The sequence below is a fragment of the Enhydra lutris genome, unplaced genomic scaffold (genome assembly GCF_002288905.1).
Source record: "Enhydra lutris kenyoni isolate GAN:26980312 unplaced genomic scaffold, ASM228890v2 scaffoldscaffold21, whole genome shotgun sequence".
Classification (NCBI taxonomy): domain Eukaryota; kingdom Metazoa; phylum Chordata; class Mammalia; order Carnivora; family Mustelidae; genus Enhydra; species Enhydra lutris.
Genome location: NW_019154105.1, coordinates 68,006,084 through 68,031,114, shown reverse-complemented (window position 1 = coordinate 68,031,114; position 25,031 = coordinate 68,006,084). Strand labels below are relative to the sequence as shown.

Here is a 25,031-nt window from a genome sequence, read left to right as displayed (position 1 = left end):
CCTGGGATCATGACCTGAGCTGAAGGCAGACACTTAACTGAGTGAGCCACCCGGGCACCCCCATAAGAGGCCCTTCTTTAGGGTTTCCTAGACTTCGGTCCAGACTTCTCACTGTCTGCCACATACTCTGTGTGACACAGTCCCCCAACCCTTGCTCTGCCCCCTGGTATAATTCTGGGACCCCCTCACCTAGCAGGAACCTTTTCAGGTGGGTTTTTTGATGACACAAGCCCCTGCTCTCGGAGCAGGGACCCAGCCTACCATGTGATGGAGGCAGGCCCACTACTGCTCCCTCCCATGTCTGTGTGCTCAAACTCCCAAGGGGCACACAACAGGCCCGGTTTGCCATTGGTGGTGCCCCAAGTGTCTGACCACCCTGAGGAAGCACCCACCAGCTGCCACAGCCTCCCAGGGCTTGTCTTCTCTCTCCGGGTGTGTGCGCTCCCTTCATAGGCCCTTTTTCGTGGCTTCCTTCTCCTTAGGCTGGTGGGGTGAAGGCTGTGGGGCCTTTACCCCACAGCCCTTTCTTCACTGCAGGGATCATCTGCTCTAGGACTGGAGCGCATGTGTCCATAATGTAATAGAATCCCTCTCAGATCCTGTCCCTGAGGGACGAGGGACCACCTAGCGGGGTGGGGGGAAAGAGGGTTGTAGTTATGTTCCCTGTAATGGCTGCTAATAGAACCTTCTAGGGGCTCTTGGGTTCCAGGCACGAGGGTTGGAGCCTACTTCATCCTGCCATCTTTGCCTAGAATGTTCTCTTTCTCCAGCCTCCTGTCCCTTAGTGCAGGCAGCACAGCTGTGGGGTTCCATGGGACCAGGACGAGAGGCCTCTGCTCCCCACCTCCCCCTGCCCCCCGGCTTCCCGCTGGGCTTGCAGGCCGCTGGCTTTGCACTAAGCACCAGCCTTGACGGTGCAGGGCAGTGCGTCCGCTGATGAGGACGCTGAAAGTGGAGCTGCTCTTTCCTAAAGCATGAAAGAAACTTACTGTCTTCCTGAGATTATGGTAGAACTCTCCAAAGGTAGTAAATAATTGGTTGCAAACAAAATTCTTAGGTGTCAGTTACCCAGATGATGTCCTTAGAGATCTTGTCAGCGTCTGAATTTAAATTTGTTTCTAAAAGGCATTTTTCTAACACGTTAATAACAAATTTCTACCGTGAACATTTGAACATAGTCTGTTCTGTTCTCTTTTCAAAGCAGGGCCAAGACTTTCTTCTTCACTCCCCTCTTGGCGGGTCCCAGCCGGAGGCAGGCGGCGGGAGGCTAGCCCTTGGTGCGCAGACGCTGCCCTCGGCGGGGCTGGGCGCTGCCCCCTCAGACTCCTCGTGTGCCTGTGAGGCCTGCAGCGAGCGCAGGTACCAGTGTGGGCCCATGGGACAGTCGGGAGCAGGGCCTGCCCGACCCGCGCTGCAGCTGGAGCAGGAAAGGGGCCGTTCCCATAAAGACGGCAGGCACTTGATCGATTCCTAAGGACTGAGACAGGAGCCTGGGTGTCAGTGGGAGCACTAGCAGGATGAGGCTCTTCTGAGTCCCTGCCTGTGAGGGCTGACAGGAGCAGGATAGCACTTAGAGAGGGAGGGAGGCAGAGCCAAGTCATTAGAGTCTCAGGCTGGCCTGGGTAGGGGGAGAGCTGCCCCTTCCCTGGGATGTTGCTGCAGTATAGAGGAGGAGAGGCCAGGGCCTGGGGGCTCTGAACCCGCTCTGTGCTCGGCTCAGGCCCGAAGCCAGTGCAGCCAAGTGGGGAGCAGGGGCTTTGTGGGGAGAGAGAGCTGCCTGATGGGCCCCTTGAGATGGAGGGGAGCATCAGTGTTCTCGACGTGGGACGCCAGGTGTGTTCATTCCTGTTGTGCGAGGAGGGGCTGTGGTCTCCTGGGGAGGAGGGTTTGGGGAACCAGACAGCTGCAGGCACCTGAAGCCTGGGCTGGTCACCAGGCCTCCCTGTGGCCACAGCAAGTGGGAGGCTGTTCCAGGAGCAGAGTAAAGGAAAGGATGCTGTTGGGAGTCCATGCCCCATCCCCTTAGGCCATCTGGAGGGCAAGGGTGACCCAGACTGTCCGTTAACCCTGACCTCCTTGCTCTTGTGCCATCTCACAGAGAGATTTCAGCAGAGACGGACCGTGAACCTCAGCAGCTGCAGAACTACTGGTCAGAAGTGCGCTACACGGTCCGCTGCATTTACCGCCAGGCGGGGACCCCGCTGGCCGACGACCAAGACCAGAGCCTCGTGCCCGACAAGGAGGGGGTGAAGGAGCTCGTGGATAGGTACACGTTGCCCCTGTGTTGTGTCCCTCCCTCACCTGCTACCCAGGAAGCCTACCCTCTGCTCGGGCTGGGCTCCGCTCTCTGGACCCCGTAAGCTTGGCTGCACCTGCTCACTGCCGGTACCCTGCCGGCCGGCAGACAGACTGCCGGAAGCAAGCCCTCTGGGCAGAGATTCACGTTCATTCTGATGAAATGCTCACTGCCTATATAATAAACAAATGAATCGACACGTTTCTGTCCTTTCTTAGTGTTGAGACTGACCACAGCACTGCTTTCGGAGTCCTGACTGTGCGAGGGATGGGACTGAGCACAGTCTCAAGCCCTCTTGCGTTTAATCAGCCCCAGGAGGACAGGCAGGTGCCCAATGTGGTGAGAAGACATTTCCTGAGGCCAGGCAGTTTGAGAACACGCCGATGTGGGAGTGGAGCGCGCGCTGTGGCTGGCCCGTCCAAGTGGGTGTCCCGTGAAGGGCCTGTGACTCCACGTGTGCTCTTCAGCGGACACCATGTGCCCGGTGACAGACAGACTGTTACTCTGCCTTATAGTCTGTAGGGTCTTTTTTCTCTTCTTTGAAATGTTCCAGGTAAAAGGGATCAGTTTGAGCAAGGCAGTTCATGGATTGTTTCTCCTCTTGCTTTGTGTTTCCCACATTTTGAAGGGGGCTCTGCAGGCTCTTACTCGCTGTGCAGCACAAGTTATCCTGGAGTGAGGAGCAGTGCATGGCTGTGGGTTCTGTGAACTTGTGGAGGAACGTGGCCAGTTTGTTCAGGGCTCAACGCCTTGCACTATAGGAGATGGGTCTGGGTGGTTGTGCCGCTTCTAGGAGTTAGGTTTCCTAGTGAGTATGAGGGAAAAACATAGGGCCTGCCATTCAGACACATGACGTCCTAGACTACCAGTGCTTAGGAAGCAGCCGAAGTCAAAGGAGAGGCGGCCGGAGGAAGACACTTGGCAAGTGCTAGTACCGGCTGGAGAGGTTATGGCAGAGAGTGTAAAGCCGGTAATGGGAATCGTTGAGGTTTGGGAAACGGCATTGCCCTGATAGTGAAATACACTGTTAAGAATGTGGATATGTCACAGCCCCAGCTGGAAGTGTGCCTGTATCAGATCTGCTGTACTCGCCCTTGTGTCCTAAGAGCATGGCTGCTTTTGTGGTTTACATGGAGATACTTATCAGGAGAGGGGTGTTCGTGAATCCTACTTCTGGGAGTCTGTACAGCTGGTGGTCATAATCCTTTCCTCCTCTCTGTGGCCCTTGGTGTCCTACATGCTCCTGCTCTGTGCTACCCTCACACCGTTCTTCACTACATCCCAGCTGTGCTGGTTCCCGTCCTTCCTCTGCTGGCCACACTCACTCCTGCCCCAGGGCCTTTGCATTTACTCTTCTTTCTGTCTGCCATGTTCTTCCTTTCTCAGGATTTTTTTTTTCTCCTTTCCGGTGTTCACATCACTTTTCAGAGTCACTTTCTCAAAAAGGGTACCCTGTGTAAGACCCCAGGCGCCTCTCTGCCATCACTCTTTTTCCCCTTGCTGCCTTTTTCATTATTTCCTACCATTACCCAGAATCCCATCACCTGTATGCATGTGCCATCGGCGTCGTGAGGGCAGAGTTTATTTCCTTGGCTTCTTCGCTGCTGCAGCCGTGCCACTGTAGAGTAACCTTCAGCACACATACACTGGTGTTTGTTGGCTGTGCATGTGGATGAGCTGCCTCAGTGACTTCGGCGTAGTCTCCTGGTCATACGGCTTTTAAAAAAATCTACTTGTGGGAGGACCGCATGGCCATTTTGTTGTATTTCTAAGGTACTGAAATGGACAAAGAAATAAAGTAAAATGGATGTTTAATTCACCTCACTAAGAGGCGTCCAGTCTGCTGTAAGTTTGGTTGTTCCTCTGTCATTTGAGCCTTCTGGGGCATTCCTTTAACAGATGACATATATTCTACTTTGTAGGACAGTTGTACTGGTAATTAAAATTGTGGTTGCTACGCTAAATTAGTATGTCTTTCTGAAGTGTGCTGACCCCAGTGGGAATCCCATCAGTTTTTATTATTTCTCTAGCCACATTCTGTGCAAGGCTTCCTGTGCTCCATTGCCGGGTTTTACTTGCCTCTTGTTTTTATAACTTAGGTGGTGCGCTAATTTAAAACTGGAATAGAGGGCGAATTACATTCTTCTCTTTTTGACCAAATGTGGTGCCCAGAAGGTAAAAGGATCCGTTGTGTAAAATCCAGGACCTGTGGCTTGATACGTTTACAACTTGTGTCTGATAAAGTGCTGGCCTCAAGGGCTCCCTCCTGGTGGCAGCTCGCAGACAGATAACTGTTGTCAGCCCAGCCGTCCTGGGCTTCCATCTGCAGACCCCTCAGAATTGTGCATTTGGGAGGAGCGGCTGCTTTAGTAGGTTATCTCCAAATTAGGAAAGAAATTCATAAAAATGTTAACTGCTACTGTGGCTCGGTAGAAAGGCACTTACTAATTTTTCCCTTCTCTTCAGTTTAGGGGTTTTATTTTATACATTTTCATTGTTTTTTTTCTGTTTGTGTGTGGCGGGGGATAGCTTAAAAAGAGACATTGTTTCTATAGTTTCCTCTGATTATAAAAATAATGTAAGCCCATTTGCATTATATACTGAATTCCTGGAAAAAAGGACAGAACAGTTTGCTCTAGAGTCCCACAAGCCAGGTGTCACCTCTGCTTGGGTGGTTGCTTTTGCCCAGCATGTGGGCGTGGACAGTGAGGTGTCTTAGGGCTCCTGAGAGGAGGCGCCACTATGTGCGCTCTGCCACCTGCTGGTTGTGTGAGCTCCCTGCCTTCCACCCAGGCGGGCTGCGCTGTTCAGCTGAGTGATGAACTTGGTGATTAACTGGGTTGGTACGTGGGAGACAGTGCTAGTGCAGAGTAAGTTCTGAGTAAATGCTGGGATTTTGGGGCTCTTAGCTGATGACTTTGTGGCTCTCGACGCTGTCAGTGCCAGGGCTCCTTTGTGGTGAGTGAGGTGAAGGCACCTCTCATGGGATATTGAGAAGATGGTGGTTGTACCCATGGCCGGGTGGGCGCTGATCGCAGCTCAGCTCACTGATCGCAGTTTTGTGGAGGTCTGTGTGTGGGTGGGTCATGGGTGAGCGGTGACTCTCTCTTCTCCATGCAGGCTCTGCGAAAGGGACCCCTACCAGCTGTACCAGCGGCTGGAACAACAAGCCAGAGAGTATGTGCTGGAGATGAAGGTCCGACTGCTCCGGCAGCTGTCGGCGGCGTCCAAGGTGAAGGCGCCGTCCGCCCTGCAGGGCCCTCCACAGGCTCACCAGTTCATCTCTCTCCTCCTCGAGGAGTACGGTGCCCTCTGCCAGGCGGCACGCACGATCAGCACCTTCCTGGGCACGCTGGTAAGAGCGAAGGCTGCCTTCCTCTGGTTCTGTGGGGAAGAACTTGAGAAGACCACTGTGCTCGGGTGAGATCGTGGGGAGGCTTGTATGTTGCCCTCGTGTGCCATCACCAGCCCCTCCTTTGTGGCACTCGGGCACCAAGGAGAGAACCTGATTCCTCTCCCCTTTCTCTTCTCTCTGGACTATGCTGTGGGAGAAAGGTGTCGCGTGGATTGTTGTTTGGGTAACATATCATGGAAATACAGTTTGGAGACCTTGAGGCCTAGGGAGCGAGAGATGGGGATGATGTGAGGTGAGGACCAGTGTGTGCATTAGGAGGAAGAAGAAAGACAAATGGTTTCTGTCTTAAGCTGTTATCTCTGTTGTCAGTGTGACATGCAGGGCATGACTCCTGTGGAGAGCACTTGCTTCCAGTCCTATGGGTTTCAGTTGTCGATTCCACAGTCCAGCCCTGGGTTAGGGATGGGTTCCCAGAGTCCGATAAGAACCCACCCTCATGCCCACCCCTGTCCCTGCCCAGTGGCCCTTATGAAGGAGACAAGCAGGGGTGTCTTACGGGTCTCTGACCACCTCACGAGGTAACCTAGCACACATGGGTGGACGGAGGCATGTGGTAGAATCTCAGCTCCTAGAAACCAGCCAGACTGGGCATCAGAAGCTTCAGTCTGCCCTGTCAGCGGTGCAGCTACCGGTGCAGGGAGGCTGTGCTGCCTGAGAAACCGGTCATTCAGGCCTTCCAGACTGTTAGAGAAATACCGATTTGCCGAGATCTGTGGATTTGTTTGCCATTACCTCAATTTAGTTATTAAATGATACTTGACTAGTTTTGGGTACTTTCTTCCTGGTAAAACTACATTTTGAAACAAATATAGCACCAGTAGTTCCTAAGATTTTAAATGCAATGGTCTTTGTGATTCTAAAATTGATAGACCTTCTTGCCAGGAAAATTTACAGACATACAGTTTTGCAGGTAAATTCAGGGGGGGTGGGCTTCATGGGCCTCCCCGGGCATCCCTGCAGTAGACCGTGCCGTGCCGTGAATCTTGACAGCCTGGAGGAAAGCACGCGATGTGAGGAAAGGAGCCCGAGTCAGGAGGGACGGCTGTCTCTGCATCGTGAGAATCTGCAATGGCATGCTGGTGCCTGGAGCAGGGCCCAGCAGGCCTCCTGTGCCTCACTCCCAAATGTCCCATCGCACGCAGCTCTCCCTCTTCCGCCTCGACTTACTGAAAGTACCCGCTCTTCAGAAGTTCACATCCAGTGCCACCTCCTCTAGGACTGCACCCTCGGACCTTCCTGAGTCCGCCGGGAGAGGAGTCCGCCAAGGTGAAGAGCGTCTCCCAGCTGCCCGAACCTTGTGCCAAGCAGTGCAAAGCACAGCTCTGCCCCAGGTGGCGCTTCCGCCCAGGCCCCCCTCAGGCAGTCAGCGTGGAGTGTGGTTTTTGAAACAAACAGAAATTGATTTCAGCCCTGCTTGTTGGAGCAAATTCCTAACAATTTACATAGGAATACTTTTCTTGTGGTTTGGAAAAAACTCGTAAATACTAAGAACAAAATATGGTTGTTTGCTCAGTGATTAATGTCACTTTCATTATACGTAGAGGTACTCACTTTTGTTTCCAGTGGTACAGCAGACGTGACACCCTGAAATCCTTCTTCCTTCATGGGAAATAAAGGAATTACTGGATCACATAAACTGAAACTAGATAAAAAGCTTTTACAGCACATTGCTGAGGTGCCAGGAAAGGCAAGAAGACTTAGGGGTGAAAAACAAACTAAAAGCTGGAATCCTGAGAAATTCGTGTGCCCCAAAGCCAGCATTCACTCTAAACCTGGGAGATGGGAGATTCAGCCTCGGTCCCACCCTGGGTGGCATTGACACACAGTGCTGGGCCCACAGATGGCTACCTCCTTGTGTGAGAGTGAAGGAGAGGCCCTGGAGGGATGGCAAGGGCATGTGCCTGTTGTGATCTTGGGGAGGGCTGAGGCGAAGTACAGCCTCCCAGAAATTTTGTCATTATAAGCCAGCTGCCACCTACGTTTTTGGTTTCAACAAGTGCTGTTGGTGGGGTGTGAAAACTCCCGATGCGGGGCTCAGTCCCAGGATCCTGTGATCATGCCCTGAGCCAAAGGCAGATGTTTCATCGACTGAGCCACCCAGGTGCCCCAAAAAAGAATTATTTTCCAAAACATATTTAGTAAGAAGAGGGGCTTCCTTTACATTTTTGCAGATCTCCTTAGTTTTTGGCTCAATAGAGGACATGTTGATTCTCGTAGCTGCCTCTGCATTCACACTGTTGTCATAGGTTGCTTTGGCTGAAGTTATTGAAGAAAATTCTGCCTCACGCAGATCCATATTTGGCAAAGGGTGGAATATCTTAATAGCCTTTCCAGCCATTCGTCAGGAGTACACTTGAGTCCGAGGGCTTCTTTTTTTTTTTTTTTTAAGATTTTATTTATTTATTTGACAGAGAGATCCCTAGTAGGCAGAGAGCAGGCAGAGAGAGGGGGGAAAGCAGGCTCCCTGCTGAGCAGAGAGCCCGATGTGGGGCTCCATCCCAGGACCCTGAGACCATGACCTGAGCTGAAGGCAGAGGCTTAACCCACTGCACCACCCAGGTGCCCTGCCTGAGGGCTTCTTAATGGTTAGGTGTGGTGTAGGGTCTCCGAGCATGTCTCTTACATCAGAACCAGTGCTGGAGCCGGTGCTCAGAATGAGTTTGCCCACACGTGTTTTTCCAACATCATACTTTGGTCATTGGAAATACACGGGCTCACCGAGTAATTTAGTGCCGATCTTCCTGATGGTGTTCAGTGTAAAAAATGACCTTTGTAGCTATCACCACTGATCCTCATCAGAACGGAGAAGCTTCAAGGCCACAGTGACAGATTCAAGTTTTCCAAAATGCAGATTGTTGCTTGAAAGCTCAGATTTTATGATTGGCCACAAATTGTTTTTCTTAAAGCAGCACATTGGCTTGTTTTTCTTAAAGCAGCACATTGGTTTGCTGCACAAACCCTGCCGGCTAATTCTCTGCCTTCTCAACCGGCTTCTCTGGAAACAACATCCCCTGTTTTTCTGATTCTGCAGAACCCAGGGAGGACATTTAGACATAGGAGGGTATTTTTAAAAACATTATTTTCGTGGGAAATGCACTTGTGGGTATATTCTACACTGCCCTGGGGATCAAACAAGATGATAGCTTCATGTTTTAAAATTTTATTTTAAATATTAAAATAGAAGGAGCCTGCACATAGGTTGTGCTTGCCACCGTCTGGGAAATGCTATGCCAGGGCTGTAGTAATCATGAAATCTGAATTTCCATCCTTAAGAACAGCCTGGTAGTTCTCGAGGTCTGTTACACAGCTTGATTCTGAACACCTCCTCGTTCTCCTTCCAGACCCCCAAAAACCTTTTTGCAGTTGAGTGTAAGAAGGAAAACTAGTTTGGGTGGCAAAGCCTGAGCTTGAGTCACTGGTGAGCTTGTTCTCTGTGCCTCTAGCTCAGGTGGTGCTGAGTCTTGGCTGCGCTCCTGCACAGGCCCCCCCCCCCCCCGCTCCCCGGCAGCCCACAGACTCCTTCCCCCCGGCCCCAGGCCCATCGCTCAGCCTCTGTAGGCTGTCTTTGGCCTGTGAATGGGGCCTGGCAGCACCCAGTCCAGGGTTGTCGAGGGCGCTACTGAGATGACCCTCGTGAGCACTGAGAACCATGCGTGGCCTGCAGGAAACACTGTTGTTAGCACACGTTCTTTTCCCAAGTTGACTATAGGCTGGGAAATGAGTTTGGGTTCTGCTGTTTCTTTTGCTTGCCTCATTTGGATGTATGATTACAGATTTCATGAAAAATGCCAAACATCTTCGTAAGTCAGCCTTCACCCAGGTACCTGTAGTAACATGACCCCCAAAAGCCAGAGCTGTGTCCTACCCCCGCAAGTAGGCAGGCAGGCAGGCAAGGACCACACATGCAGCTGTGGAGGTTTATGGGGGAAGCCCAGCAAGCACTCAGCTCCCCTGAGTGCCCTCCCCAGAACCTCCCTCAGCTGGCCAGGGGCCTGGTCTGGCTGCTGCCTTAGCTCCTGCATGTTTGTTGTTGTAGAGACAAACCGTAAATCGGATCACTGCCTACTTCTCTGTCCCCTGGTGACTCCTAGAGAGCAGGGGCCTGCTGGCTTCATCTTTGTGTCCCTGTACCTGGTCCAGTGCCTGCACAGAGTGGTCTCTGCTGACGTCTGTGACATGTAGTGTGGTCGACATGTCATCTGTGGCCACGTCCTTGGTACCTTCTTTGGCAAGGTTCTCATTCCAGAGATCGGGCGGAGTTTATCAGCTCCCCGGCCGGCTGTCCCGTACGGAGTAGTGGCACTGCAGGGTGCGGAAGTGCACACCTGGGGCAGTGGGAGCAAGCTCTGGAAACACAGGCAGAACGGAGGGTTTGAGGGTCTGTGCAGGTGTCCGGGTTCCTTGCAGGGCCCCATCTGTCTGCAGGCCGTGAGCAGGGGTTGGCAGGTGGCAGAGCTGGCATCCGTTTGTGCTGGAGTGGTGCCGCCAGTGTGCCCTGAGCTCTGTCTCGCTGGCTGTGCCCAGGAACAGGAAATGCTTGCTTTGCCTCGTTCTCTAAGCCCCCATGCCAGCCAGTTACTGGGCAAACAGTGGGGTCTTCGTGTGTAGACTGTTTACTAACACCTGCAGGTATGATCATGTGAATTCACTGGGGCTAAGTTGTAGAAGGCGTCACCATGAGTAACCCATTTCATGGAGTATTGCTACATCATGTTAAGCAGTTCCTCCAGTTGTCAGTGGATTAGGGAAGAAACATGTATGAAGGATGTGCAATGACTGAAACACACGGAGCCCTACAGCATCGCGTAGCTTACGGATGGACACTTGGAGTCCCACATGCATATGCTTGTAGCGAGATCTATGCTCAAGAAAGGCACCCTCTCTGTCCTAGTCACCTTGTATTGAGGGCAGATGGATGTTTCTTTGGTATCACTCACTCTGATGGCCAGGACGCTCCCAAATGTTTAAAAGCTATTTAAAGTAACTGCTGAGTTTGCCTTTGTGTATTAGGGAGAGGAAACACCTGACCTTCCACGGCTTAGCACTAGTGGAGAAGTTATTTGCGGCCACCAGAATGGCAGATTTCTCAAGATAGGCGAGAAAATGATTGCCCTTTGACATCAGAGGATTTGTGTGCATTTAAATTGTTTGAAGAGTAGGGCTTTCATTGCATTTTGGAAGCACAGTGTAAGGAATGACCGTCAAATACGTGCATTTGTTTCTCTCTCTCTGTCGCGTATTTGTGTGTGTCTTACCCCCTTTCTCTGTGTGAGGGACTTAGAAGGGAGGAGACTGGGGTCGTGTGTGCATGTGGCCAGAGGTGTGCCTCAGGGTTCTCCATGTGCTGCGGGATGTTCTGGGCCTGCAAAGAGGGCTGGAGGGGGCGGATCCTTCTGGGGAGTTTTAGTCTTCATCAATTCAGTATATCTTCCATTTATTTATTTATCTTTTTAACTAGGAAAATGAACACTTGAAAAAGTTCCAGGTGACATGGGAACTGCATAATAAGCATCTGTTTGAAAATCTGGTCTTTTCGGAGCCACTTCTTCAGAGCAACTTGCCAGCACTGGTGTCACAGATCAGGTATCTGGTCTTTGTCTGCATATGTCTCTGTGGTGTGACAGCACGGTCCTTCTCCCTGTGTTGTAGTGGGTGTGTGTTGGAACACCATCGCGGTGTGGACGTTATTGCTCAGGGAACGGTACCACTTGGGCAGAAACTCAAAATCCCAGGAGTATTAAATTAAACTTTAAAAATAATAGACTCAGTAGTAATGCCGCTGAGATTTAACATCCCAAATTCCTTGTGAATAAGGAAAAGCCATGGTAAACGTAGAGTTTTACTTTGAAGAGACTCAGGCTTGGCCAGACGGCTGTGGCATTTGGGTGTGCAGGGGAGACGGGGAGGGGGTGTCAGAGGAGGGGGACGGCTCTAGAAGGGGCCTGACGGTGCCACAGGGCTCCTGGGCACGAAGGCCAGGGATGTGTGTGTCTCTAGCATTCCTTCTGTGCCTTTGTTCGTGGTGTGGCCGCGTCTCGGTGGCGCGGAGTATCCCAGGGCTTCCGCACGTGCGCCAGGACAAGTGGTCCCAAGCACGGTACTCAGCGTCTGCCCTGCTGGCAGCTGGAGGCCATGCGGTGGGAGGGCTTTGGCCCCGCGTGAGTCCACTGGGATGAGGCTCCTTGGATCTGTGGTCGCTGCTGAGTCAGGCGCCCGCTTCCACAGTTCTGCCACATTGGTGCTTCTGTTCCCATGGACTTACCACATAGAGTCAGGGTCCTATGCCAGAGATGCTTCCTAACAGCACACACCATGCTCATCTTTGTTTAAGTGTCTGTGCTGATGTTTGTTTGGACCAGATTCACAAAGAAGGGAAATTATTTCTAAGTAAATAAATTATTATTGTAGTTTACTTCTAGACTAGTCACTTTGTTTTCTTTTGAAACCCCTGTATCAACCTAGTCTTCCTGAATCTTATCTGAGGGATCATGACTCTTCCCACTTCACACCCTCCCCTCTGGAGAAGCAGTAGCCCTGAAAGTGGTTGGATACAGGTGATGGGGGCAGAAAGACCAGAACACAGTGTTGTGTGGCTGTGGCCAGTGCTCTGTCTGGCCCCGGACCCTCCCGGCACCCCTTCCCCACAGCCCATTCCCTGCCCACCCTTTCCTCTATGTCTAGTCTGAAAGCATCTGGCATGTTCCGTGGTGGGGCATGGAGACTTGAGTGTCCCAGCTTTCACCTCCACCAAAGAAAGGGTCAGGAAAGTATTCCAGGTCATGAGTTTGAAATGCAGAACATGGTTTTGTCCATGGGCAGTTACATCCACCAAAGGCACTTTTTATGGGGCTGGGGGGAGGGGACAACCAACCAAAAACGTGCATCTTGGGAAGGTGGGGGTTCTTACAGCAAGATTCTAGGGCCTTGTATTTTCTTTTGCTGGTGAGCCAGTTAGTTTGATGGGCCTGTCATCAACTTGGGGTGAGTGACAGGGAGCTGAAATGTATCCTGAAACTCCATTCTTGGCTGTGCCTTGGTTCCAGATTGATTTCTTTCTTTCATTCTCTCTCCCTCGCTTTCTAGATTATTTGAGAGAGAGCACGAGGGGGAGGGGCAGAGGGAGAGAGTCCTCAGCTCTCTGCACTGAGTGTGGAGCCTGACACAGGGCTTGATCTTACACCCCTGAGATCCTGACCCGAGCTGAAATCAGGAGTCCAACACTCAACCAACTGAGCCGCCCAGGTGCCTCTAGTTCTGGGTTTCTTAATCACTCAGTGCAAATGATGGTCAGACTCCAGAAGATTGGCAGCGTTTAGATCTTGAATGTTAATTCTGGGGTCAGGCTGAAGGAGGGTTCTTGGGGACAGGTCAGGGAGCGAGGGACATAGAGACAGGGACAGAGCTGGGGAGGAGGCAAGCAGAGCATTCCCAGCGGCAGCTGGTGATGCCAGAAGGGACAGTTCCCTTAGGTTCCCTGGCAGATTCCCTTGTCAGACCCAGCGGTAATTCAGGTCTGAGCTTCTAGTGTGCAGATCCCACAGAACAACTTGTAGAAGGTTTGGGAGAAGTTATATACCAGTACCAGCCTCTAAAGTAAGGATTGCATCTGTGGCACATAGACTCTCTAGTTGGGAGTATTTTCATATTGACTCCTGGTCTCTGGCCCTGTGCTTGTTTGACTTTATTAAGGTAAAATATAGATAGAAAAGATGACACTGAGCAGATGTGCAGCTGCGAGCTTGACCGTGGCCCCAGGAAGTCAGTTCCTCCTGCGTGCAGCCTCCAAGCACAGACTCCTCTGCCAGAGTGGCCACGGGACCTCCCACCACGGCACCGCCTGCAACGGCAGTCCCACTCCTTCCTTGTTTATTCTCCTGTTACTCAAGTGTGCCATTCCAAGGCTTGCCTGCTTTTTCTTTTGACGTATCTTTTGTGTTTTGTTTTTTTTTTAATACAAATAATCTACATGAGGTGGACCTCACGTAAAGAAACTGACTTAGTTTAGGGAACTTATTTCTCCTTTTTTAAACACCTTTGCTGAGATACAGTTTACATACTGTTACAGTTCACTCATTTAAAGTCTACAAAGCGATGGTTGTTGGTATATTACATTACTAATTTTTGAAAATCGTGATAAAATATATATAACAAACTTGCCATTTTAACTACATTTAACTGTACAATTCAGTGGGATTAATTACATTCACAGTGTTGAGCAGCTATCACCAGTGTCTGTTTCCAGACCTTTCCTCATCACCCCAGAGACTGTCACTGTGAAGCAGTGACTCCCACCCTTTCTTTTCCCCACGTGTCTTGTAATTCTTTAACCTGCAGGCCCCCACCCCACCCCTTTTTCCCTTACAATTTATCTCTCTGGGAACTTGAACTGTCAGCCCTGCAGCGAGGCCCAGGGTCCAGGCCCCTTGGCGTGTGTGCTCAGGGAGCACTGCATAGGCTTTCTGTCTGTGGGGCCTGAGAAGTGGTGGTGGGGTCCAGAAACTTCATCAGACTAGTGTCTGTGCCCGTGGCAAGACCAGGAGCCTCACTGTCTGCTTGCTTGTTGTTGTGGGTGTTATTAGCGATTGCCCCGTTGGTTTTTATTTTAAATATATGATATTGTTAGGGAGATGTTGAATTAGGCTTGTGCATAAACTTGCAAAACTGACTTTTTCTCATTCTCCTTGTGTTGTACGTGCACACTATTTGTGGTAGACGTTACCATGAGGATCTGTCCATGGCGCTAGCCTGTGTTTACAGAGTGAATATTTAGACAGTAACCTGTTTGCTGAACCACTCGTGTCGTGCGACCATGAGGACATTCCTTGTTTTCTCTCTGGATTCCAGCCCAGCTCGGCTTGAATGTAAGCCCTGTGCCTACACATTGTGCTCTGATCACCCCATCAAAGATGTCCCAGGACCCCTGGCTGCTTTGCTCTCCATTGGCTCAAAATGGAACCTGTATCACGGTAGAGGAGAGCAGTTCTCACTTCTAATAGGAGGGAAGAGGAGTGTGTGCCGGGCAGATGCCGGTCCCCTTAACATTCCCGTGTTCCAAGTGGTATGCGAGGGACAGGGTGGCATTCTGTAGAAGGCGGGCTTTGCGTGAAGCAGGAAAATCCGTCTGTAATGAGCAAGGTAGTGGAAGCAGGAATGGGGAGAAAGCAGCTGCTCCGTGGGTTGCTGCCCAGCAAGAGAGCAGGCTGTGTTCTCAGGTCCAAGGGCTGCCCGGTGGCTGTGCAGAGCCCTGTGCAGCCTCCTAATCGCTAGATGCCGCGTTTGGGGGAGTTTTTTGTCCTCGGGGGCAGAAACAGCCTTAGAAGGACAGCCTTGGTGTTTGAGGGAGCCTCAGTCACTGTGGATCAGTGTCAATTCCTTTATTGTCTCTGGCCTCCCCTAAACACCGGTTTGGTTAGGCCTGGCTGCTGCTGCCTGCTCCCTCCTTGGCGTAAACTTCACAGTTGGACACTGTGTGTGCAGATAACGTCAGCGGCAGTGAGTTCATTTGCAGGTTCTCCCTTTTACAAAATAGTCACAAGTGGGATCTACCCACAGGCGGAGATGGGAAAGGAGAGGGAGCTGTTTGTGCCCATTGAAAGGGTCCTAAATTTAAAATTACTGTATCATTTGTATTTATTATAAAATTATTAGATTGTGATGCAATGAAACTCTGAAAATACAGAAAATCATGAAGATAAATAGATGCTATATACAATTCGATACTGCTTCTAGATTTTTTTTTTATGTCCACCCCTACACACATCTCTAAATGTGTTGCCATCATCTTTACTTAACATGGGCATTGTTTATTTCAAAGCACACGTGCAAGTAAAGTGTATATGAATGAAGAGATGTAATAAGCTTCATAAGAGGCACCGGTTCTCTGGAATTCCTTCGTTTAGATGTGCCGGAAAGTATCTTATTGGTACCCACTGCGTAGCTCCCAATGTTTTCCTGTCAACTCCGATGATCTTTGCGCATGTAGCCTTGTTTCCCTTGAGCGACTATAAATGTTGTCTCGATTTTGAAACTTCTTATCAGGATCCTTTATTACAGTTGCTTTGGTATTTAGGTATTTAAAAAATGAGCAGTTTCTAATGGCATGTAATCTGTTCACCCCCTTGTCCCTGCCACCCTGCTTGGCTTCCCTGCTCTTCCCAGGCTGCCTCCTGCCCCATATTCTCTTTCCTGGAAGTCTAGGTGTTTTCCTCATTGTTTACTGTTTGTATGTCTTGTTTTCAGTTCATTTTCTCATTTGCTGTCTTACCAGCTTTTTAAAGTAATATAGAATAAGTAAAACTATAAAACATGTTTCTTTGATTGGATCAAATCTTCTGTTTTACTTAATTGGAAAACCAAGTCCGAGTCTTGTATTTCCCATTAAATGTTGTGTTTTCTCTGGGTCAGTGTATTTCAGTGGGGAAAAATAGGTTACAACTCCACGTTTAATAAACTGAACTGCTAGGGCCTATTTATTTATTTATTTATTTATTTATTTATTTATTTCCATAGAGAGGGAGTTGGGGGAGGGGCAGAGGGAGAGAGAGCATCTCTAGCAGACTCCCAGCTGAGCGTAGAGCCCAGTGTGGGGTGTGATCTCATGACCCCAAGATCATGACCTGAGTTGAAACCAAGAATCAGACACTTAACTGGCTGAGCCACCCAGGTGCCCCAAGGCCTTAGTCTTGTAGAACAGTCTTCTTCACCACTGACTTTTTCCCTTTGGACCTCTTCTTGGAGCTTCTTTATGCCGGTTTCTGGCCTGGGGCGCCTTGCGTATGTATTTGCTAATCCCTGACAGCAGGCTTGTGTGGTGTGTGGTGGTGTCCCACTTGTCACATTGGGAGAGGAGGTGACAGAGAGAAGCAGACCTCTGGTCTCTGGCCCAGAGCCTTTGGGCTCCTTTCTTTTGCTGAAATGCCTCTCTCCCTAGGCTGGGAACCACGACACATGACACGTGCAACGAGGACACATACAGCACCTTACTGCAGCGGTACCAGCGCTCCGAGGAGGAGTTGCGCAGGGTGGCCGAGGAGTGGCTGGAATGCCAGCAGAGGATTGATGCTTACGTCGACGAGCAGGTGAGTGTGTGCTGCCAGGACCTGCCATGGGTAAAGCACGTGTGCCAGGGTGACAGGGGAGGTACAGGTGGAAGGAGTCGCCACTGACTTTCCAGAGGGAACCATGGTGGCCTTCACCCTGCTACGCCTGGGGGTGGCGGCAACTGTTCGTTGGGTCAGCACTGACTGGCCACACCCAGTGTCACCTGCATAGGCTGCCACCTGGCGCAGCTGCCACCTACAAGAGCCTCTGGGGCCTTGGGGAGCTGCTGAGCCATGTAATTTCCAGAGCCGTTCACATAACGCTCTGCTACTCAGAGCCCCTTCTCTGACTCTGACTATGCAGACAGAGCATAGTTGGTTGTGCTTGGCAGGTGGCTGACAGGGATGAAGGGAGACCCAAGAAGGCAGGGTGCTCTTCTTGAAGGTGGGGCCTGAAGGCAGCCGGAGCCTCTTGGGGACACAGCAGGACTCCCAGAGGGCCTCGAAGCCTGCCTGCTTGCCTTTCTGAAACCATGGGAGGGTGGGGTTGTGGTGGAGGCATTTAGAACAGCCCTGTGCAAGGTAATAGGATCTAGGGAGTAACAAGGGAGCACTGACAGAGCTCTGTACTATACTTTTTTTCTTTTAAGATTTCTTTGTTTATTTTAGAAGAGAGCACAGGGATGGGCACAGAGGGAGAGAGAATCTCAAGCAGACTCTGCATTGAGTGCGGAGCCTCACATGGGGCTCGATCCGAGGACTCTGAGATCATGACTTGAGCCGATGCCAAGAGGTGGACATTTAATTGATGGCATCACACTGGCGCCCTCTGTGTTACAGTTTTGGGACTCTGGGGTAGGACCAGGGAGGGCTGTCTGCATCCTGCCTGCTGCAGACCCCATGGGCTCTTTCTCATTTCACTTTGTAGGTAGGAAGGATACAAATGCAGTTACAGTTTCAGAAATCTGTTCTTCATTTCTCCAGCTTTGAACTGGGACTAAACCCATAAATGCCCCATGACAACTCTTAGAGAAGAAAGGAAAGACTGAGACTTTGCCAAGATTGAGAAAACCTTTGGGAATAATAATTTCTTGATGTATTTGTACCTGAAATTAAATGTCTATTTAGGAATATAATACACAGTGTTATCAGTGCTATTCTGATGAAAATGGGGTATGACTCGTAGTCTCACAAAACAAACTGAGGGTTGCTGGGGGGAGGGGGGTTGGGAGAGAGGGGTGGGGTTATGGACATTGGGGAGGGTATGTGCTGGGGTGAGTGCTGTGAAGTGTGTAAACCTGGCAATTCACAGACCTGTACCCCTGGGGATAAAAATATACATTAATTAAAAATAAAAAATAAATTTAAGAAAAAGTAACAGTATACTTGTTTTCTCTAGAAAGGAAAATACAGTCTTATTTTTATTATTTATTTATTTATTTATTTTTAAAGATTTTATTTCTCTAACAGAGAGAGAGAGAGATCACAAGTAGGCAGAGAGGCAGGCAGATGAGACGGGGAAGCAGGCTTACCGCTGAGCAGAGAGCACGATGCAGTGCTTGATCCCAGGACCCTGAGATCATGACCTGAGCTGAAGGCAGAAGCTTAACCCTCTGAGCCACCCAGGCACCCCCAGTCTTATTTTTAAAAGTAAGGCTGAAATTAAATTTATTTCGTTAAAAGTACATGTATGTACTTTTACAGCTCTAAATGCTTACAATAAAAAAGCAGGAAAGGTCTTAGATCAGTAACCTAACTTGGTAGCTTAAGGATGTAGGGAAAAAAGACAAACTAAACCCAAAGCTAGCAGCAGGAAAGAAGTAATAAAGATTAGAGCAGATCAACAAACTGGGGAATAGAGGAAAATCAGTGAAACCAAAAGTTGGTTCTTTAAGATCATGAAAGCTGACAAAACTTTAGCTATGTGGGCTAAGAAAAAAGGAGAGACTCTGATTACTAAAGTCAGAAATGAATTGGGAATATTATCACTGATTCTACAGAAATAAAAGGGATTGTCAGAGAGTGGTGTGAACCGTTGTACAGCAACAAATAGGATAACTTAGATAAGTGGACAAATTCCTGGAAACACAGAACCTACCAAGACTGCATCACAGAGACGCAGAAAATCTGACTAGACCTGCGACTGGTAAGGAAACTGAACCAGTAATCAAAAATCCCCAACAGGGGTGCCTGGGTGGCTCAGTTGGTTAAGCATCTGACTTTAGTTCGGGTCCTGGGATCGAGCCCCATATCAGGCTCTCTGCTCAGCAGGTAGCGTGCTTCTCCCTCTTCCTCTGCCTCCTGCTCCCCTTTCTTGTGTTCTCTCTCCCTCCCCCTCAAATAAATAAAATCTTAAAACAAAAACTCCCAACAGAGCATAGCCCAGGACCAGACGGCTTCACAGGTGAATTCTATCAAACCTTTAAAGAAGAATTAACACCAGCCCTTCCCCAACTTTTCCCAAAAATTGAAGGGGAGAGAAGCTTCCCAACTCATTCTGTGAGGCCAGCCTTACCCTGATAATAGAGACAATGTAAGAAAAGAAAATTATAGACCAACATCTATGGTAAAGACTGATGAAAAAATCCGCAACAGAATACTAGCGAACAGAATTCAGCAGCATATTAAAAGGACTATGTACACCATGACCAACTGGAATTTATTCCTGGCATGCGGGTATGGGTCTATACATGAAAACTGATCAATGTAATATGCCACATCAACACAATGGAGGGAGTAAAAAACACAGGATCATCTTAATTGATCCCCTAAAATCATTTGACAGTATTTAGCTTTCATGATAAAAACACTCAACAAACTAGGAACAGACGGGACCTGCCTCCACATGAGAAGAGCCATCGATGAAAACCCAGAGGAAGCATCACACCCAGCAGTGAAAGACTGGAAGCATTTTCTCTATGAGGAACAAGGCAAGGTTGCTGCTTTCACCACTTCCATTCCGCATGGTGCTGGAATTTTTGGTCAGAGCAATTAGGCAAGAAAAATCAAAGACCTCCAAATTGGGACAGAAGAAGTAAAATTATTTCTGCAGGTGATACGACCTTATGTGTAGAAAATCCTAAAGACTGTAAAAAAAAAAAAAAAAAAAAAGAAGTGAATGCTGTTAGAATAAATGAATTCAGAGCATCAGGAACAAAATAATGCACAAAAAATGGTATCTCTGTATGTTAACAAAAAATCTGCAAAGGAAGTTACAAAAACAATCCCATTTACAACAGTATCAGGAGTAAAATACTGGGATGCCTGGGTGGCTCAGTTGGTTGGGCAGCTGCCTTCGGCTCAGGTCGTGATCCTGGTGTCCTGGGATGCAGTCTCTCATTGGGCTCCTTGCTTGGCGGGGAGCCTGCTTCTCTCTCCGCCTCTGCCTGCCACTCTGTCTGTGCTCACTCTCTCTGACAAATAAATAAATAAAATCTTAAAAAAAAAAAGGTAAAATACTTACAAGGTGATTTACTCAAGGAGGTAGAAGACTTGCACAATGAAAACTATTAAATGTCCATCTGCCTCCCCCCCCGAAATAAATAAATCTTTTAAAAAATTTTAAAAAAGAAAGACATAAAAGGAACCACATCCCACGTTCATTGGAAGACTTACTGATATTAAAATGTCCGTGTTAGCTAAAGTGGTCTACAGACTCAGCAATACCTGTCAAAATCCTAGAGTCATTTTTGTAGAAACAGAAAAAAACCCATCTTAAAATTCATATGCAATCTCAGAGGACCCAGAATAGCCAGAACAATCTTAGAAAAGAACAATAAATCTGGAGGACTCACACTTTCTGATTTTGAAACGGACTACATAGCTACAGTAACCAAAACAGTGTGGTGTTGACGTAAGATAGACTCTCACCTGTGTGGTCACGTAATGTCCAGTAAGGGTCCCAAGACCACTCAAATGGGAAAGGCCAGTCTTTGCAACAGACAGTGCTGGGAAACTGCACATCCCATGCCAAAGATGGACATTGGAGCCTTACCTCACACCACATGCAGAAATTAACTCAGGATGGAAAAGGACCTAAATGGAAGACCTAAAAATATGAAAGAACCTTAAAGGCATTATTCTAAGTGAACTAAACCAGATACAAAAGGACATCTGTTGTAGAACTCCACTTATATGAGGTACCTACAGTAGTCAGACTCCTAGGGACAGAAAGTGTAGCTCATGGGGACCAGAGACTAGGGGAGGGAAGAACGGGTTTTTTCGTGGGGACAGAGTTTCAGTTGGGAAAGATGAGAAAGTTCTGGGGAGGGATGGTGGGGATGTTTGCACGAGGATGTGAACGTATGTAATACCACTGAACTGTACACTTAAAAATGGTTAAGATGGTGGGGCATCTGTGTGGCTCAATTGGTTAAGCATCTGCCTTCAGCTCAGGTCATGATCACAGATTCCTGGGATCAAGTACCATGTTAGGCTCCCTGCTCAGCAGAGAGTCGGCTTCTCCCTCTCCCTCTGCCTCTCTACCCCCAAGCTTGTTCTCTCTCTCTCTCTCTCTCTCTCTCTCTCGAATGAATAAGAATTTTTATTTTATTTTTTATTATTTTTTTAAGATTTTATTAATTTATTTGACAGAGATCACAAGTAGGCAGAGAGGCAGGCAGAGAGAGAGGGGGAAGCAGGCTCCCTGCTGAGCAGAGAGCCCAATGTGGGGCTCAGTCTCCGGACCCAGGGATCATGACCTGAGCCGAAGGCAGAGGCTTAACCCACTGAGCCACCCAGGCGCCCCTAAAATCTTTTTAAAAAATGGTTGAGATGGGGCGCCTGGGTGGCTCAGTGGGTTAGAGCCTCTGCCTTCGGCTCAGGTCAGGATCCCAGAGTCCTGGGTTCGAGCCCCGCAGCGGGCTCTCTGCTCATCGGGGAGCCTGCTTCCCCCCTCTCTCTCTGCTTGCCTCTCTGCCTACTTGTGATCTCTGTCTGACTTCTGATCTCTGTCTGTGAAATAAATAAATAAAATCTTAAAAAAAAAAAAAAGGTTAAGATGATCAATTTTATGCTATGTGTATTTTATTACAACAAGAAAAACAAAAAAATGGGTCTTGTTTATCGTTTCTTTCTCCCACAAAGAAAACAAACAAACAAACTGTCCTCCTTACTAAAGCAAGCAGAAAGTGTATTATTTTGACTCATCTATCAAGAAACCGTGATGCCATTAATACAAATTAAGGAGCAATTTTAGTAGCATCCAGAGGGCACCAGTCATTCTGAAATCCTTGGAATGGACATCAGTGGCTTCTAATCAAGTAGTAGCTTAGAAATTATTAGTAATTCCAAGGTTTCAAAACGTCTGTAAATGATTTAGTATTCATAAATAAGTATGGATGTGGGACCTGGATGACAGTTTTGAAATCACTTGTTTTTGCTTGCTTTTTAAAATATGTCCTTGATAAATAAAATAAAATAAAATAAAATAAAAAATCTTTACAAAAAAAGGGGGCTCCTGGGTGGCTCAGTGGGTTAAGCCTCTGCCTTCGGCTCAGGTCATGATCTCAGAGTCCTGGGATCAAGCCCCGAATCAGGCTCTCTGCTCGGCGGGGAGGCTACTTCCCCCTATCTCTCTGCCTGCCTCTCTGCCTACTTGTGATCTCTCTCTCTCTCTGTCAAATAAATAAATAAGATTAAAAAAAAAATCTTTGTAAAATGTGTCCTTGGAGGGGCGCCTGAGTGGCTCAGTCAGTTAAGCAGCTGCCTTCAACTGAGGTCATGGTCCCAGGGTCCTGGGATCGGGTCCTGCATTGGGCTCCCTGCTCAGTGTCTTGTCCACTTCTCCCTCTACCTGCAGCTTTTCCTGCTTCTGCGCTGTCTCACTGAGACAAATGAATAAATTAAATCTTTAAAAAATAATGATAAAAAATAAAATGTATCCTCGAGGTGTCTTGGTGGCTTAGTCACTTGTCTGCTTTCATGGGTCATGGTCCCGGGGTCCTGGGATCCCTACCCATGATTAGACTCCCTGCTCCCTGGGGAGTCAGCCTCTGCCCCTCCCCCAGCTCTTGCTCTCTCTTCCGCTCTTTCTCTCATAAATGTGTCCTTTATTTGTTGTTTGACACATGTATAAGCCTGCAGGAACCCAAATGTTTGGAAGAATTAATTCCAGAGGATGTGGGGAGGGGGTCAAAGAGAAGGTTTCTGTTGATGTTGTTAACTATCAAACAGCTCTGGACTGAGTTCTGTACTAAAAGAAATGACTACCTTTCCTAATATATAGCTCATTGAAAATCTTTTTTTATTTTAAGATTTTATTTTAAGTAGGCATCATGCCCAGCATGGAGCCCAGCTCAGGGCTTGAACTCAAGAGCCCAAGAGCAAGAGCTGAGCTGAGATCAAGGGTTGGATGCTCAGCTGATGGAGCCTCCCAGGCGCAGCATCCCCACCCCAGAATCATTTTTTACAAGACCAGTGCTCTAACCCCTGAGCTATAGGGCCACCAAAATCATTTTTTAAACGTGCGACTGTAATTGCTGCTTGTAAGAGGAAAATGTTTTTCCTGAAAGCTGTGGACATACATGACGTAAAGGGAGAGCTGGCCTCAGCACTGAGTCTTCCATCCAGGAAGATGGTGCACGTTTCTGTGTTTTGGTTGTGTGTTCTGTTCTGTCTGATGGTTTCACAATTTATTCCCTTCCCGTCAAGTTTACCCCTGGGGCTTCTGGGGTCGGAGCCGTCCAGCTGTTGGCATTCCACCCAGCACCCTGAGTCCACGTCTCCTACGAGTAGCTTTGTCTTAGCTTCTGGCGTTTGCACTGTTGGTTTGGTTTCAGTTAGAGCCCTTGGCTTTTCACGAGGGTGTAGCGGGCGGCTCTGTCTGCTGCTCTGGCTTCACGGGGACGAGTGTGCATGCTTCCTGTGAAGTCACATGCCTCCCGTGAGTATTGGGGAGTTTTTAGCAAATTAAGGAAGTTCCTTTCTTCTTGCTTACTTAAGTTACAATTTTTGTAAAAAACAGGAATAGATACTGAATTCGATTATATGGTTTTCTTCTGTGTGTTTTTCTCTATCAAGTAAGACATTAGGTTTCCTAATTTTGAGACATGCTTGCATTCCTGGGATTAAAGCCTACTAGATTATGATATATATTCTATTAATTCATTATTAGATTTAAGTTGCTAATAGTTTATTTAGGATTTGGGGGTTTGTATTCTGAGGCATCATTGAGTGTCTTTGAGGCCTTGTCTGTTTTGTATGAAGGTTATGCTAGTCTCATAGAATGCATTTAGAAACTTTCCATGTTTGCTTTAATTTTCAGGAATACTTTAAGTTTTCTTTTCCATAAAGGGATCGATAGAATCCACCCTAAAACCTAGGGCATGATCTTTCTTTGCAAGGAGGAGGAATGAGGACTATGGGTCTTGTACCACCTTTTCAGTTCATGTTAAACTTTGTCATCTGTTTTGGGTTTCCTCCCTCTTGAGTGAGTTCCACAATTGATGTTTGCCTAGAAGATTGTCCACATTGTGGAGACAAGGGATGATGAGTTTGTGCTCAGAGGGGAGTGATGAAAGTCAGGGGAGTGGTGGCTGTGGGAGAGCTGTTGTGCTCCCTGGCCTGCCTTCCTGGCCCACTTTGCTGAGAGAGCATCTTCTGTGCCAGAAGGAATGCCATGCCCTCGGCCAGGAGGGTAGCAAAGGACAGGGGCCTCCGAGCCATGGAGATGTCCACAGAAGCCAGAGTCTGGGCTGTTTGGTTCCATCTCAAGAGCTATCTAATGTTGACTCAGCTTTTCAAACATGTTGGGCAGGCTCAGCAGAATAGCCCATGAACCCCTGGCTCGCAGCGTTTCTGTGCAGGTGAAAGTCTACATTGCACAGATCCTTCCCTCTGTGGGTTAAAGGAAACCTCTGCCCGTATGTGTCCTGCCTCATGCCCACTTTGTTGGCAGGGCCTTTTCTTCCCTGGGTCCGCCCAGGAGGGAATCTGGAGAACCAGTGTTTGGGGATTTATTGAACACATTTGCTTCATCTTCCCATTAATTTCTGCTTTTACTTTACTTTCTTCCTGCTTTATTGGTTTCTCATGTTGTTTTGTTTCTTTGGCTTGTGTGGAACACACACGTTTCAGTCTTTTCCTCTGTTTTGTTCTCTCAAACGCATTGAAGTCAGTACATGTTCATCTATGTGTTGGATACATCTTCTGCAATTGATTTGCAGGGCTTTCATTGTCAGTGATTTCCATGGACTGTAATTTCAACTTTGATTTCTTCTCTCCTAGTTTAAACTACATAAATTTTTTTTCAAATGCATGAATTTTTTTTTAAATTATTCTT

General features: G+C 48.4%; 1 protein-coding gene across 1 annotated transcript in view; it reads left to right on the top strand.

Moving 5' to 3' along the window:
* The window catches only part of LOC111149040 (family with sequence similarity 193 member A), a 164,443-nt gene that overhangs the window by 89,586 nt on the left and 49,826 nt on the right, over nt 1-25,031 (top strand). The window contains 5 exon segments of the mRNA XM_022505934.1: nt 1,205-1,359; nt 2,099-2,266; nt 5,417-5,651; nt 11,170-11,294; nt 16,642-16,789. Coding sequence (XP_022361642.1) covers nt 1,205-1,359; nt 2,099-2,266; nt 5,417-5,651; nt 11,170-11,294; nt 16,642-16,789 — 831 coding nt within the window.